This window comes from Helianthus annuus, chromosome 13 (assembly GCF_002127325.2).
Source record: "Helianthus annuus cultivar XRQ/B chromosome 13, HanXRQr2.0-SUNRISE, whole genome shotgun sequence".
Lineage (NCBI taxonomy): Eukaryota > Viridiplantae > Streptophyta > Magnoliopsida > Asterales > Asteraceae > Helianthus > Helianthus annuus.
In genome coordinates this window covers 169407274-169421579 of record NC_035445.2, presented here as the reverse complement: position 1 = coordinate 169421579, position 14306 = coordinate 169407274, and the positions used below count along the sequence as shown (strand labels likewise).

Below are 14306 nucleotides of genomic sequence, written 5' to 3'. Positions count from 1 at the left end.
AACGCGATTTTTGGAAAAGTGAAAGAGTAGAAATCTTTATTTCTAATTTATAAACTTGCACCGAAAATTTGAGATCAGTTGGTGGTCCAGATTTTGAGTTATGGCCGATATCGTAAAACTATAGCTTTATGTTAAATAAACGGCGCATTTAGCGTATAACCTATTTAAGGCCACTTTTTGATATAAAACTTTTTACCCACTGATGTTATATAATATTTTGGGATTTTTGAAGATTTTTATTTAATTTTTGGCTGATCGTATCATAGGTTGCTAAGTTGATTCGGTTGATGCCGGTTTTGACCGTTTAAGCCATAAAATGAGTTTTATAAATCCTTTTGACCCCAAACCTTTTTCTACTGATTTTATTTGTTAAATAAATTATTTTGAGCATTCTGTAAATATAAAAATCTCAGCTTTCTTTTGAAAACCCGGAAACGGCTCTAAATCGCCTTTCTAAGCGTTTTTAGCGCATAGTATGCGCTATACCCATATTAAACATATAAGGATTATACCTACTGATGTATTTAGCATATTTTTATAAAATAACAGTAAGTATAAGTTTTTGAACTCAGATTTCCAGTTTTGACATTTTTAGCCCTTGTGAAATTACTAAAATACCCCTACGGTGCATAGTTTGATTTTAAATGATAAGTTATGTATATGGGTCATTCCCTACTGTTATAATATGACAAATTAAGTATAATTACTGTATAAATCAGACCCGAAACTCAGATTTCCAATTTAACTCTTTTATAATCTTTTAAATGACCAAAATGCCCTTATGAGGCGTAAATTGAGTTTAAATTCATCCGGGGCATAATAGAACATAACTTGCTGATATTATATCATATTTAAAGCATATTATCTCAGGGAACTTGCATATGACTCTTTTGGCTACCCGTAACGTTCTTTTTGTGTTCGGTTCGGTTTATGTAACTAGTTTGCATAAATTGACCGAAACGGGTCAAACGTTATCATTTTTGTCTCAAAATCCAGAATGTATTTAGTATACCCATATTACACAAGTATTCAAACTTGTCGGGTCTAAATCACATTCTATCCGGTCTTCGCTTAATCGTGCGCTTGAACCGTATCGTCTTTAAAACTAACCGGTCAAGCTTAGGCTTAAATAAGAGACCCGTTAGGAATCTAATAGGTTATTATAAACCTTTGTTCCAGAATAGGAGGCCCAGTAAAAGCTACCCTCACTTGCCAATTGTGATTCATACTTACTCAGGTAAATACTTTTAACTTATTTTCCTTATACGGGCTTGGGTTACGGTATATAGAATACCGCTTGATCGAGCGTACAAAATCTTGCACCCTTGGGTGTTCAATTGAATAATTTTGATCGGCTCGTTTAAACAGTCTTGTTTTACTTTAAGCCTTTGGGGGGTTAATGACCATGTCCCGGATATCCTTGGCATTATCTTACGAGATGGCCACGACCAGAGCACGGGGTGTAGGCGTACACCCGTCGTGTATAACTCTTTAATGTGGTGTGTCTATTAATCTTTAACCCGGATAAGATCCCGGGCTACTGAACGCACGAGTAACATGTAATTCGTTCACAAGATTATATTGCATAATTAGCCCAAGTTATAAAAATATTTTTATGCCATGTGCATTTAAATCAATTTTCAATCATTTTCAAAATGAGTCAGTTAATTTGTATTTACCATTGTAAACTGACGTATTTTCCCAAAAGGTTAAGTGCAGGTACTACACGTACTAGGCTGGCTGTCTCCTAGAGCGTCCACAATAGTCTCGCAAGCTCGGACGACAATAAAACTGTTGAACAATTATCTTATTTTATTTGATCCGCCTGTGGATCCGTTTCAACTACTCGTGATATTTAATATTACATTTTATTTAAAGTTGAAATGAATCTATTTCTGCTTCCGCTGTGCATTATTATATTGTGTTGTTTGTCTATGATGATGCCAACTACGTCACCATACCCTCCACCGGGCCCACCGGTGACACGTGGAAAATGGGAGGTGTGACAGGTGTTTAAGATGTTTGCTTGCTAGGAAAGTGAGGCTAGAATAAAGCTCTAGAGGCCTCCAACAAATAGTTGTCTGTCAGGAAGGAGCAACTAGAACATAGTTGTCTGTAGATCTTGTCAGGCTGGGTCATTAGGAGCATTTGAACAATATTTATTTGTCTTATTTAAATTTGAGTTGTCGGAGCAGAATATTTGACTAGTCGTTATCTGTAATAATTTGTTTGTTATTTGGGACACGGTATGGGACGTGTTATTTTAAACTGAATAGTGATGATAATTGTTATGGAAACTTCTGGACAATCTGTTTCGCTCAGTGTCATGCCCCGATAATTCCGTCATCGGTTGGGGTGTGACACTCCCAGCCCATTGAGGGATGAAACACACCCTTTATAAATCTTAAAGTATATATTGATACAAATTATTTTCTTTATCAAAAACACATTAATTACTTCACTTAATTAATATAAAACTTTTATTATAATTTACTTTTTTTTTCTTTTAGAGATATTTTGTTTTTGTCGATTTATTTAAGTTACCATTATTTATTTACGTTACGTAATTCATCAATTCAATTTATCAATGAGTAAATTGTCAAAATCGTCCCTAAGGTTTAGGTATGTTTGTCAGTTTCATCCAAAACAACTTTTAAGTACCATATTGTCCTTCACTTTTGAGACTTTTTGTCATTTTCATCCAAACACCTAATTTGCTTTGTTTAAAAATGGCAAAAAAAAAATCCCAAAACTCAAGGACGATTTTGGTAAAAAAGTTAGACGTTTGGATGAAAATGGAAAAAAGTCTCAAAAGTGAAGGGTAATATGGTCCAAAAAAATTGTTTTGGATGAATTTGACAAAAATGCCCAAACCTCAGGGACGATTTTGGCAATTTGTATGATTAAATTAGATGGGAATCATTACTGTACAGAAGATCCAGTTTGTACGAAGTGTAGAAGGTTTTCAAAGACAAGGGCTTTATAGATTTGTAAATCCACTTTCAGACAGGTATAACTTTTTCATATGATAATAACTTTAAGAAAAAAAAAATACACCATATTAACGAGCATTTCATTACTTTTAATTTGAATAGATTATATTATAATTATAATAGTGTATAAACTAGAACTCCTGTAGGTAATTTTACCATTTTATATACACTAAGTTGTTGCAATAGGCCGTGCGTTTTGGTGGCAACTCCTTAGTTGTTTATAAGGCAGCACGTTATGTGATGTGTTAATTATATGAAAACGAATGTTTCAACGTATCCAATCTAACTGGGTGTAACATATATGGGCATTGTGGTTACATTGTACGATGATGACATTAGTTTGTGATACCCGCACACGACATTACACGTTGTATACTTTTTACACACGTTATGTGCGTAACATTAACATCATTAACATAAAAAAGAGTGTGTGTCGGCCATTGCGGGGTATTAATTTATTGGGAAAGTTTGGGGGAGTTTTGTTTATATGTTAAAAAATGTTTGAAGGTGTTTATGTCCTATGTCAAAAGTTAGGGGGTGTCTTGGTCGGTGACACACCGTCTTCTTTTCCCTTCCCTGTTCCATTCCAGGTGAGTTTAGTACTAATTAGTATAGATGAGAAAAACACTGCTGGAATGGAGGAGAGATTCAGTTGATTCATCTGCTGCAAATGTTCTTCATCCTTCTAATCTGCTGCAAATGATTAGGTGCATGCGTGCGTTCGAACCACCACTTTTCCCCATAATTACGCTCCCAAAAAGTAAACTATACCTCTGTTCTAGTTCTAGTTCTAGTTGCTGTTTTAATTTCAATCGTTGCCCCCTTTGTGGGTTTGCTTTTGATCGTAAATTTCTGCTATTTCTTGTTCGTGTTTTTTTTTTCCTTTTGCGATTGATTTATGAACTAGAGGGTGTTTTGTGTTCAGTTCGTAGGGTTTTTTTGTCCGCAGATGTGAAATTGGGGACGCATGTTGCGCTGTTATACATTTATTAGTTTTGTTTTTGCTTGTTTTGGAAGAGATTTTAGCTATTGAGTTTAATGCACACCAGGTGTTCGGTTTAATGCCTCAATGAAAGATGCGTCTTTTTTCATTCATGTGTATTCCCTAGCTTCTTTTGTATACTAGATCGTCATTCATGTTGTAGTATCCAGCAGATCATTTTTCATGTCCAAATTGGGGATGAGTGCTAAATTATGGTTCTTGAACCTAAAAGTCGAGGTTTTTGATTTAATTGATTCAAAGAAAAAAAAGTTTGTAAATAACAGGTTATATGGATGTTGATATATACCTAGACTCATATTTATATACGTATAAATTTCGCATACCCTTGAACGAGTGACCCACTGACCCGTTTCTTTTTCAGGAAAGTTTATGAGCTTTTATTAACTAAGTATGTTATTTGTTCATAAAGTAGAACTTTAGTTTGATGGCTGTGTGTAGATTTGTATGTGATCATACGTACCATGCATGCAGATTGCTTTTGGAAATGGTCACTTAATCTGTTAATTGGACTATATCTATGTGATTCATTTGGATATTTTAGGCTGCTAATGTTCACTTTGAAAGTAGTTTAAAAAGTAGGTATGTTCTGATTTTTTTTTATTTTCTACATCAGTTAGTTGTTAGCTGTTATTCATACAAACCCTATAGGTTCTTTTATATCCATATTTCATTATATTAGATTAAATTACTTTTTGCTATTTGTTTTATTAATATACAACACCTTAGTTATTTTTGTGTCCTAGGTTACCTTTCTAATACTGCTATCTTTTACATGACCACTCACTCTCTGTTTGATTAGGTTAAACTGAGAGTTGTGTGTGTGTATAGGGATACCGATGGGAGTAACGGTCAAGTCATCAGTCAACATCGGATTGAAAACAGGGTACTCTGTTTTGGTCACTGTAGCAGCCGGTTTCGTCGGAATCCACATCAGCGCCGCCTTGAGATGCCGTGGTGACTGCGTTTTAGGGTTAGACAATTTTAACAGTTATTACGATCCTACCCTCAATAGGGCTCGTCAACATGTGTGGAAAAAAAAGTGGGATTTTCATTGTGGAATGGGACATAAAGGACACCGGTTTGCTGAACAAACTCTTTGAGGTAGTTCATTTTACTCATGTTATTTATTTAGCTGCTCAAGCTGGTGTTAGATATGCAATGAAGAAACCCAAAATCTTATACTCATAGTAATATTGCTGGTTTTATTATTGTTCTTGAAGTGTGCAAAAATGCAAATCCACAGCCTGCAATTGTTTGGGTATCTTCTAGTTCTGTTTATGGGTTGAATACAGAAGTACCCTTTTCGGAAAAAAGATTTCGGAAAAAGATCGAACTGATCCTATACGCTGCAACGAAGAAAGCGGCTGAAGAAATCGCTCATACGTATAATCATATTTATGGGTTGTCTTTGACGGGTTTGAGGTTCTTTACGGTTTATGGACCATGGGGTAGAACACATTAGTTTAAGTGTTGTGATGTTACTTGTTTAGTTTCTTGATTGAAGGTTGACTTGCTGTGTGTATGTGTTTTTTTTTCTTTTCTTTTTATTATGAAGTTCTTGATATGAGTTTGGTTTTTGTGATCTCATGATACATTTTTACATTCAGCATGACTTTATGATTTCCTTTGTTTTGTTACCTCTTTACTAATCTTTCTTTTTATTGTAATTTGTCAACTGAAGTTGCTAGTATAGGGTTATCAAACAACCGTGTCGTAATAGTAGCTGTGCATTCTTTCCATCTAACTCGCATTCACCAGTTGTTACATAAATCTATTAACAACCTAGGGCAATAGTTGTGTAAACTTTACAGGTCATGTCTACTTTGTTTATCCATTATTTATAAGATATTGGAACTACATGAATACTTTCCGAGTTACTACCAAGAGAATTAGATCTTTCTAGGATACAATGCTGATGGGAGATTAAATTTGTGTGCATCACAATCAAGCTAAAACTTAGCTAATACCCTGCATTCAATGTGAGTTAGTTTGCAGCGGGATATTAGTTAATCAATGTGTCAGGTATTATTGTTTCATCATCAACTGATTCACAATATGCGAAAAACAATAAACAAGAGTAGAAGAACAATTGCTATAAGCACAAGGTATTAATCAAAATTGATTGTTTGAATACATCATGTAAAACTAGTTATAAATTAAAATTAAGTGGCGTATCTATAAATGGTCAATAATTTACATCGAGATAGTTGGTAAACTGGCAACAAGCTGCGCCGCTACCCCTTTTTGAATAGCAAAACTAAGCCTTTTAAAAACTACGTCCATAGATCTCGGGGTCATAACATTACTATGCATGACCCTTTGAACTCGACTAAGTAGGTCCACAGCCTCTGGCGCTAGAAAACCAAAAGTATCAAAAGCAAATTTTCTCTGAATTTGCACACATAAGTTCATGCACGACTTCACACTCAACTGCTTGACACATTAAACTATGGGTCCAAGTGATAATAATATCAATGCAAACTCGTGTATATATATTCTTGTTATCTATATTCTTGTTGAGACGTACGGAATAGACAATTGAGATTTATGTATAACATCCTCTCAACAGATTGTCTTCGTCAAATGATAGGCTAACACGTGGCATCTCTTCTTCATTAGCGAGACTTCATCAATCTTCACTAGAGGTAACTCGCTTCAATGGTAAGTTCCCTTAATCTTCATCAGATGGTAACTTGACAATTGACATCATAGGCTAGTTCCATAATCCTCTTTAGTGGTAACTTGCCATCAGAGGTAATCTCCATTAATTCTTCATCAATTATAAGTTCCTTGAATTTTTTTTTTTGAACGGCAAATTTGGATCACTGACGGACTACTGGAGTATCATCGTGCCACCAGCGGAACCACCCGATCATATCCATCTCCATTAGGCATAATGCCTATACACCAATTCAGGAGGAAACCCAATAAATATGGGAAAACCCCCTTTGTGGGAATCGAACCCAAGACCTATTGGTCCCAAAGTCTTATCCCACCACCAAGATGCCTTGAAATTGACAGCCTAAAAAACAACGAATAAATATCTAGTTAAAAAAATCCAGCCGTTTTTTACAACCAATCGAAATTAATTAAAAATGCTTAATTGGGGAAAACATTGACTTCAAAATCGGAGCTCTAGATGACGAAATTGGGTCCCTGAGAGTTGGGAAAACTCACCTATAGCATTTGTCCACGCGTGTGGCTTGTTGAGACATTTGTCCATTACTTATCCTCGTATAACTTCAATTTGTCTAGTTGCACCAAATACGAGTCTGCAGTCTGCTAGATCATGGATTAGCTCCGTATCCCTATCACTTAATAATAATAACCATTATTATTTTTATATAAATTTAGACAAAAAGTTCTTTGGATTGATCCAATCCGATCCATTTTGAACGACTCCAACAACTACTAGTAACCATGTTGATTAGTCAAAGGCTTGGTTAAGTTAAAGAGTGAGAAATTGCTGAATATTTGAGTTGCATACCACTGAGATGCAGGATAGACTCGCGAGAGTTTTGTTCCAAGTTACATGAAGCTTATCTTGAATTTGTTTCTCATGTTTGTTGCTTCTTTGATTTCTTATTCAACCATATCTTGAATCTCAGGATGTTTGCAGAGCATGTAAATGAACCAAATAATGGAAATAGATGTAGCCTCCTTTCCACCAATTATGAAGTATTTTGGATGTGTGTTGTTGATTTGCAGAATATCTTCTTTCTTCAACTGCAATTAAAAAACTTCAAGGGTCAAACATTACACTTTGATATTAATGGCCTAACCCATTAACGGATATACCTCTTTTATACGTTAATATTTTTTTTTAAAAAAAATTACACCGTATTAACGAGCATTTCATTCTCTTTAATTCGAGCACCCCGTTGCTATAGTTTCCTTAAAACAATTACAGGATTTTGAATACCCGTTAGTTCATTACGTGATTTTGAATACCCAGCACATGACTACGTGATTTTGAATACCTAGCACATGACTATGTGATTTTGAATACTTATTACGTGATTACACATTCAGTATAAATCCACTACGTGATTACACGTTCAATATGATTAAAAAAAAATATTAACGTACGAAAAACTTATAGCCATTTGAAAATCAAGGGGGAAGGAGTTCAAGTGGGAAAGGACTAGAATACCCTTTTGTTATTTGTTTCTTTAATTGTTTGTATCTCATATTTACGAAAATGCCACTGGATTACTTTGAGCCATAGATCTTAAAAAGATCGATGGCTTAAATACTCACGTATGCTTCATACAAGACTCGTCTTGTATAGAAGCCAACCTCTATTTATTTTATATTCAATTCAATTATATACAACAAATAAGCTATGGTCTCAACCAAATAATATGTGTGTAATATAATTCGGGTGATATTTTGATGGGCTGAAAAAAATATAATTCTGTGATCTTTTAGGCAAAAAAACATATATTAGGAGGGGGAACCTTATTTACATTTTACCCCAAAACATACAAAGAATAGGAACAGCCATACAAGTGGTTCTAAAGTTCTTAAAACATAATCAAAACACATGTTACTTTTTAAACACTCCTTTAGAAAAAGTTTAGACGACTATTCTAAATAGTATATTTTCTGTAATCATAGTTAAAACATTAATTGGCCATAAGGTCAAAAGAAAATTAAAATATTTGTACCAGAGTCCAACACTCCAACCCGCCTCAGTTCAACCCTACTAAAAAGTCAACAATATTAATAACCCGAACATGTTTTAACTCGTTATCCAACCCACCCATAATTTTTATGGGAAAAAGTATAAGCTTACCAGAAATGATGTTGTCCATCATCAAGCACTTTAACCCTTTCCTTTAACTTAGCCTCTGGTCCGATATTTGACAATTTTTTAAGACCTTCACTTTGAATATTGAATCCAACTGATTTTCATGAATAAATCCTGTGTTATATCATGAATACTAATAATCAAAACCAGTTTGTTATATTATGCAGTAGTCAAATGTTGTTGACTTAAAACGAACTTACACTTATGTCATCGACACACTTTGTCTGTTATTAGCTGATTCAGTAATTATATGCGTGAGTTTTACTGCACTTTACTCAAGATACTTTCCCTGAAAATTGACACCTTGAGACTTTTCTCTGTTCTTGAATTTGACCTGGTCAACTGTGAATGTTCCATCACCCTGAAGATCCTTTAGGATATGTTCCTGCAAAAGTTTAGTTGTAATATATAAGTTATTCACAGACTTCATATCAAGTATTAATACAATTAATCAAATTAGCTATGTTTGTTTTCTTTATTATAACTCCACAGTAAACAAAATGCATAAATTAATCAAATCAAATGCAGATCTAAACCCTAATTTGTATCTTCAACCTGTGAATCAGATTCAACTTTGTAATCGAGTCTCGAAGTAAGTTCAATCAAATTTCATTATCTATTACTATAACACTTCAATAATTCCACAGACCACACCAAAACCCTAACTAAAGTCAACTCACATCGATCGGATAAACTAGCAACCAAAAAACAAAACTAACCGTATAACTAATTGGGAAGTTTAACTCACGAAAGTCAAAATTAGTACACATTGTGAAATGAGTTCCAACGTATGATGCAGCTACCTAATAGTTTAAACTCATGAAAAGTGATCACTGAATTCAACATATAAATTAATGTCATCATTTTTTTTACAAAGCATGTCATCATTAAAATTCAATTTTAGGTTTTGAGCAACAAATCCTATTCCAACAAAAAAAAAATAAAAATAAAAATAAAAATAAAAAAAAAATAAAAAACGCACATGTATGAGAATACCATTTTATCATATGGAAAGCAGAGGGTATTTAATAAACAAGTACCTGCTGCCCATGAAGATGCAGGGGATATGAGAGATGAATGGCCAGTAGTGGGAGCCTCTTCCTTCACACCTTTCTTTCAATTTTGGGCAATCACCATATATACTCAAACTCAGAAGGGAAGGCAACAGCGTCTCTGGTAAATCGTTCAGCTTTGGGCAATTCGAAATTTCAAGATGTTGAAGAGATGTGAGGTGTTGGAGTCCCATTGAAATTGATTCCAGATTTCCAAAATGATATATATCAAGTTTAGTAAGAGAAGAAGGGAAAAGGTGGGACAATTGACTGAAATTCCTCACATCAGCAGGTTCATTATATAATGTTAGGTCAACAAGGGAAGCTGGGAAATTCTGATAGCCCCATTCTGAGATGGGCTTTTTCAACCCCCCTGTTGTAAGCGTAACCAGTTTGGGAGGCCAACCCCCACCATGAATGGAAACATCAATCATTGGACAATATCTGATATCCATCTCTTTTAACATGGTGAGTTTTGATAGCTGAAGGTCAGGAAATGACTCCAGATTTTCACAATCTCTTATGCTCCAACTGATTAGATTTGGTAGCTGCAGGTCACCAAATGCCTTCATGTTTTTGCAACTTTCTATATACAAATGTGTGAGATTTGGCAGATGGAGGTTAGGAAATGACTCTATGCTTTCACAACCTTCTATTGTCAACCTGGTGAGCTTTGATAGCTCAAGGTCAGAAAATCACCCTATGCTTTTACAACCTTCTATGTACAACGAGGTGAGATTTGATAGCTGATGAAGATCAGAAGATAACTCCAAGTTTTCACAACTGTGTATGGTCAAAGAGGTGAGGTGAGTGGAGTTACTCAATTGATTTATTGATTTTAGATTTCCACAAGAACTTATAGCAAGTGACTTGAGATTCTGCCCTCCTCCACCTGTTGTTGTTGCTCTTGGTAAGGAGACATGTCTAAGTGAATCACACAATTCGATAACTAAACTCTCAATGCTATTTGGACAACACAAACGCTCCATACTTTGACAGAACTTTATATCCAACTTCTTAAGAGATGATAAGAGATCGCTCCCAGTGTTATCCTCATCCTCCTCTTTCTCTCCTAAACTCACCAATTTTTTACAATCAGATACCTCCAATTCCTTTAAATTTGCAAGAACTTTACTTGCCTCCGCATCTGATTCCCATAGGTATCTTATCTCATCACAATTTTGTATGCATAGCTCTTCAACCGCCCCAAGATACTTTATAACACCTCTCCACACCTCATCCGTAAGCCCTAAAATTGATCTTATTTTCAATTTAGTGTTTGATGAAGCTGATTGTGCCAGACTTCTCAGCACACTTTCACCACATCCCTCTATCCTCAAAACTCTTACTGAAGGTAATGCTTCAAGTGAGACATCAATCAAATTGGGACATCTTTTTATTTGTAGCTCTCGAAGGCGTGGAAACATTACATCGCTATTGGTTGACCATACCTTCCAACTAGACATATCTTCAAAGCTTAGAATTTCAAGTGAAGGGAAGGTAACATCAGTAGTCCTACTTAACTCCAAACTTATGACTTTAAGATCATCCATTCCTTGAATCAACAACCCCTTAAGTGAAGGTAACTGCCCAAGCGGCGGTAGAGATGTACATTTTCTACAACCCCGTAGCGACACATGAACCAATTGATGAAAAGACGGATCCCCAACCCAATTCGGAAACTCTATTCCCTTATAATACTTAACCTCAAGCATTTTCAACTTATCACTACATGGCATTAACTCATTGAGAATCTCCTTCTCAAGCGTTTCCCTTCCTGAAACATCATCCCATTTCAACTCTAACTTATCAATCCCTTTTAAAGATAACTTGGCCTCTCGTGCATGCATTGAGCTTTGCACTTTGTTCAACCCCTTGATGGAAATTTCCCCGTGCAGATCCTTTAATCCCTTAAGCTCGGTTAGTGCAAAGCCACCGTGTCCTTCAATGATAATTTTAGTGAGAGTTTGTAGGCTTTTCAACTCACCAATCCCCAAGGGCAACTTTTTCAGACGTGGAGTATCTCTCATGTCAAAATGCCTCAACTTTTTTAGCTTTGAAAAGCTTTTAGGCAACTGGGTCAAACTCTTACATCCAAAAACTATCAATGTTTCTAAATTATAAAGATTACCAACATTGTCCGGCAACTCTTTGATATCAGTTTCAGATAGATTAAGATACCTCAGGTGCTTCAAACTACCAATGGAATTCGGTACCTCACTTATACTAAAACGACTCAAACTAAGAACCCTTAATAACGGTAACTCAGGATGTAAGTCAACCAAAATCTTGCTGGATAAGTAGAACTCGTTCCAACTTTGATGGACCCCAACATATACCGCTAACAGTGTTCTCAACCCTTTAGCTCTCTTGAAGGCCTCAAACTTGTGGTAAGCTACATATTCATCACGAATAAATGACATGTGGCGGTACTTTGCTACATCTTCCGTCGCCATCCGATTGTCATCCCTTGAAAAGAACTCTCCAGCAACAAATGTGGCCAAATCATTCATCAGGTCATGCATCACAAATAATGGTTCCTCATTTGGTGATTGTTGAAAAAATGACCTTGATAACAACTCTTCAAAATATTCATAACCAAGGCGTTCTGGTGACTTGGCTGCATTTGATTTGTTCAAAAACCCTTCTCCCAGCCACAATAGGACTAACTCTTCCCTGTCAAACAAATAATCCTTGGGGAACAAGGAGCAATATGCAAACAACCGCTTCAAATTTGCAGGAAGTTCATGGTAGCTTAACATAAGGGCAGGAAAAATCACCTTCCAATCTGCAGAAAAATCACCAACACTTTTTGAATCCCATATCTTACTATTCAACACCTCATCCCATTTTTCTTCATCTGTTTTAGCTCTCAGCAGCCTTCCAATTGCCTTTAAAGCCAAAGGCAAACGACCACACTTTTCCACAATACGCTCACCCTTTGGTCTGAGTGTTGGGTGTGAATCAAGGTTGTCTACACCCAATGCATGTACAGCAAATAAAGACAAAGCATCTTCAGATGACAAAGTCTCAAGATGGTCTAGATTATCAAAACCTAGCATCTTAAGCAATTGCTCCTTGCGAGATGTCATGATTACCTTACTTCCATGAGCCCCTGAATGAAATGGGAGCACTAGGTTTTCCCAATCATTAAAGTTTTCATGCCACACATCATCTAGTACTAGTAGAAACCGTTTTTCCTTAAGTTTCTCTTTAAGAGCCAGTTGAAGCTGATTTAGATCAGCAAATTCCTTGTTTTCGTTGGACACAGCTTGAAAGATGGTTTTGGTTATCTTAGAGATATCAAAATCATCAGAGACACAAACCCATGCGTGGAGTTCAAACCGACCCTTCACTTGTGTATCATTATACAAAAATCTAGCTAGAGTGGTCTTACCAACCCCACCCATACCGACTATGGGTAAGACGCTGAAGTTTTCCTTGGATGGCTCATCCTGCAACAGCTTGTTGATCAATTTTTCTTTCTCAATTTCTCGTCCAATGACATCAGATTCTAGCAAGGAGGTTTCGTTTCCTCTATTGTTATTTTTTGGCTTTTCATCTTTCACAATCAAACCTATGACTTAGTGAGAAGTTTGTGCAGCAAGTTGGGATGAGCTTTCTTACCATACTGGTGCTTGCTTCTGATTCCGGGGTCAGCTCACGATGCATAGCTTCAGTAGCCACATCATCGAGCACGTCATCGATATCGTAAGCCAAATGTTGGAGACTATTGAGCCATAGTCTGACAGATTCATCAGTTATTTCCTTGTCTGAAGCATCGTTAAGCAGAGCTTGGATCTGGGACAACGTGCTCCCCAATTGCTTGAGCTCGGAGTGAATATTCTGGGAACGAGCATATCTCTTGAAGGCTTCATCGGCTAGCTTCTGAAATATGACTTTGACGAGGGCAGCAGCAGCAGCTTCAGCCATTGTTAACTAACGGTGAAGATGTAAACTGGAAATTGGAATGAGAGTAGTTTTTGGTTTGTATGGTATGAATGAATGTAGGTAAATAAGATGAGTGGAGAGAAGATTGGAGACAAGAATGAGTGGAGATAAGAAAGAGCATTCTTTTTAGTCATTCAACCAATTGCTTTTAATTGTTAATATTCCTTACTTTCATAATGGAGAAATTGATTATTATTATTCATATGAACGTGTATCACTTTATGTTAGGTTGCCGACACTAATTGCTTTTAATTGTTTTGCTTTTTGAAAAGAAGGATGCTTTTGCATAGTGGGCAATTATTTTAAGTTCTATGATGTACAGTAGTTGCCGACATTCAGTTTTACCAATTTCCTTGATCCCATGTCTTTACTTTGATCTGTTTTGGTTTTAATTTCTTTGACTTATACATGAGCGAGCCTTCATAATGCATTGTGGATACAATTATGAATAGCATCATCACATTTATAATATCATGACAGAGAGAGGCAACAGG

General features: G+C 35.8%; 2 protein-coding genes and 1 long non-coding RNA gene across 3 annotated transcripts; 1 reads left to right on the top strand and 2 right to left on the bottom strand.

The window, feature by feature from the left end:
• Window positions 1-4832: 4832 nt before the first annotated feature.
• Window positions 4833-5458, top strand: LOC110902246 (UDP-glucuronate 4-epimerase 3-like). The gene is made up of 2 exons (XM_022148953.1): window positions 4833-5074; window positions 5161-5458. The coding sequence occupies exons 1-2, from the start codon at window positions 4833-4835 to the stop codon at window positions 5456-5458; spliced, it is 540 nt and encodes a 179-aa protein (XP_022004645.1).
• Window positions 5459-6314: 856 nt separating this feature from the next.
• On the bottom strand, window positions 6315-8923 carry LOC110900183. The gene is made up of 4 exons (XR_002570825.2): window positions 8795-8923; window positions 7484-7722; window positions 7174-7310; window positions 6315-7018 (listed from the first exon to the last, which is right to left on the bottom strand). It is a non-coding gene; the product is annotated as an uncharacterized LOC110900183 (long non-coding RNA).
• Window positions 8924-10556: 1633 nt separating this feature from the next.
• LOC110902247 (putative disease resistance RPP13-like protein 1) lies at window positions 10557-13794 on the bottom strand. Its single transcript, XM_022148954.2, has 2 exons — window positions 13494-13794; window positions 10557-13438 (listed from the first exon to the last, which is right to left on the bottom strand). Exons 1-2 carry the CDS (start codon window positions 13792-13794, stop codon window positions 10557-10559), a joined length of 3183 nt encoding a protein of 1060 aa, XP_022004646.2.
• Window positions 13795-14306: the final 512 nt, after the last annotated feature.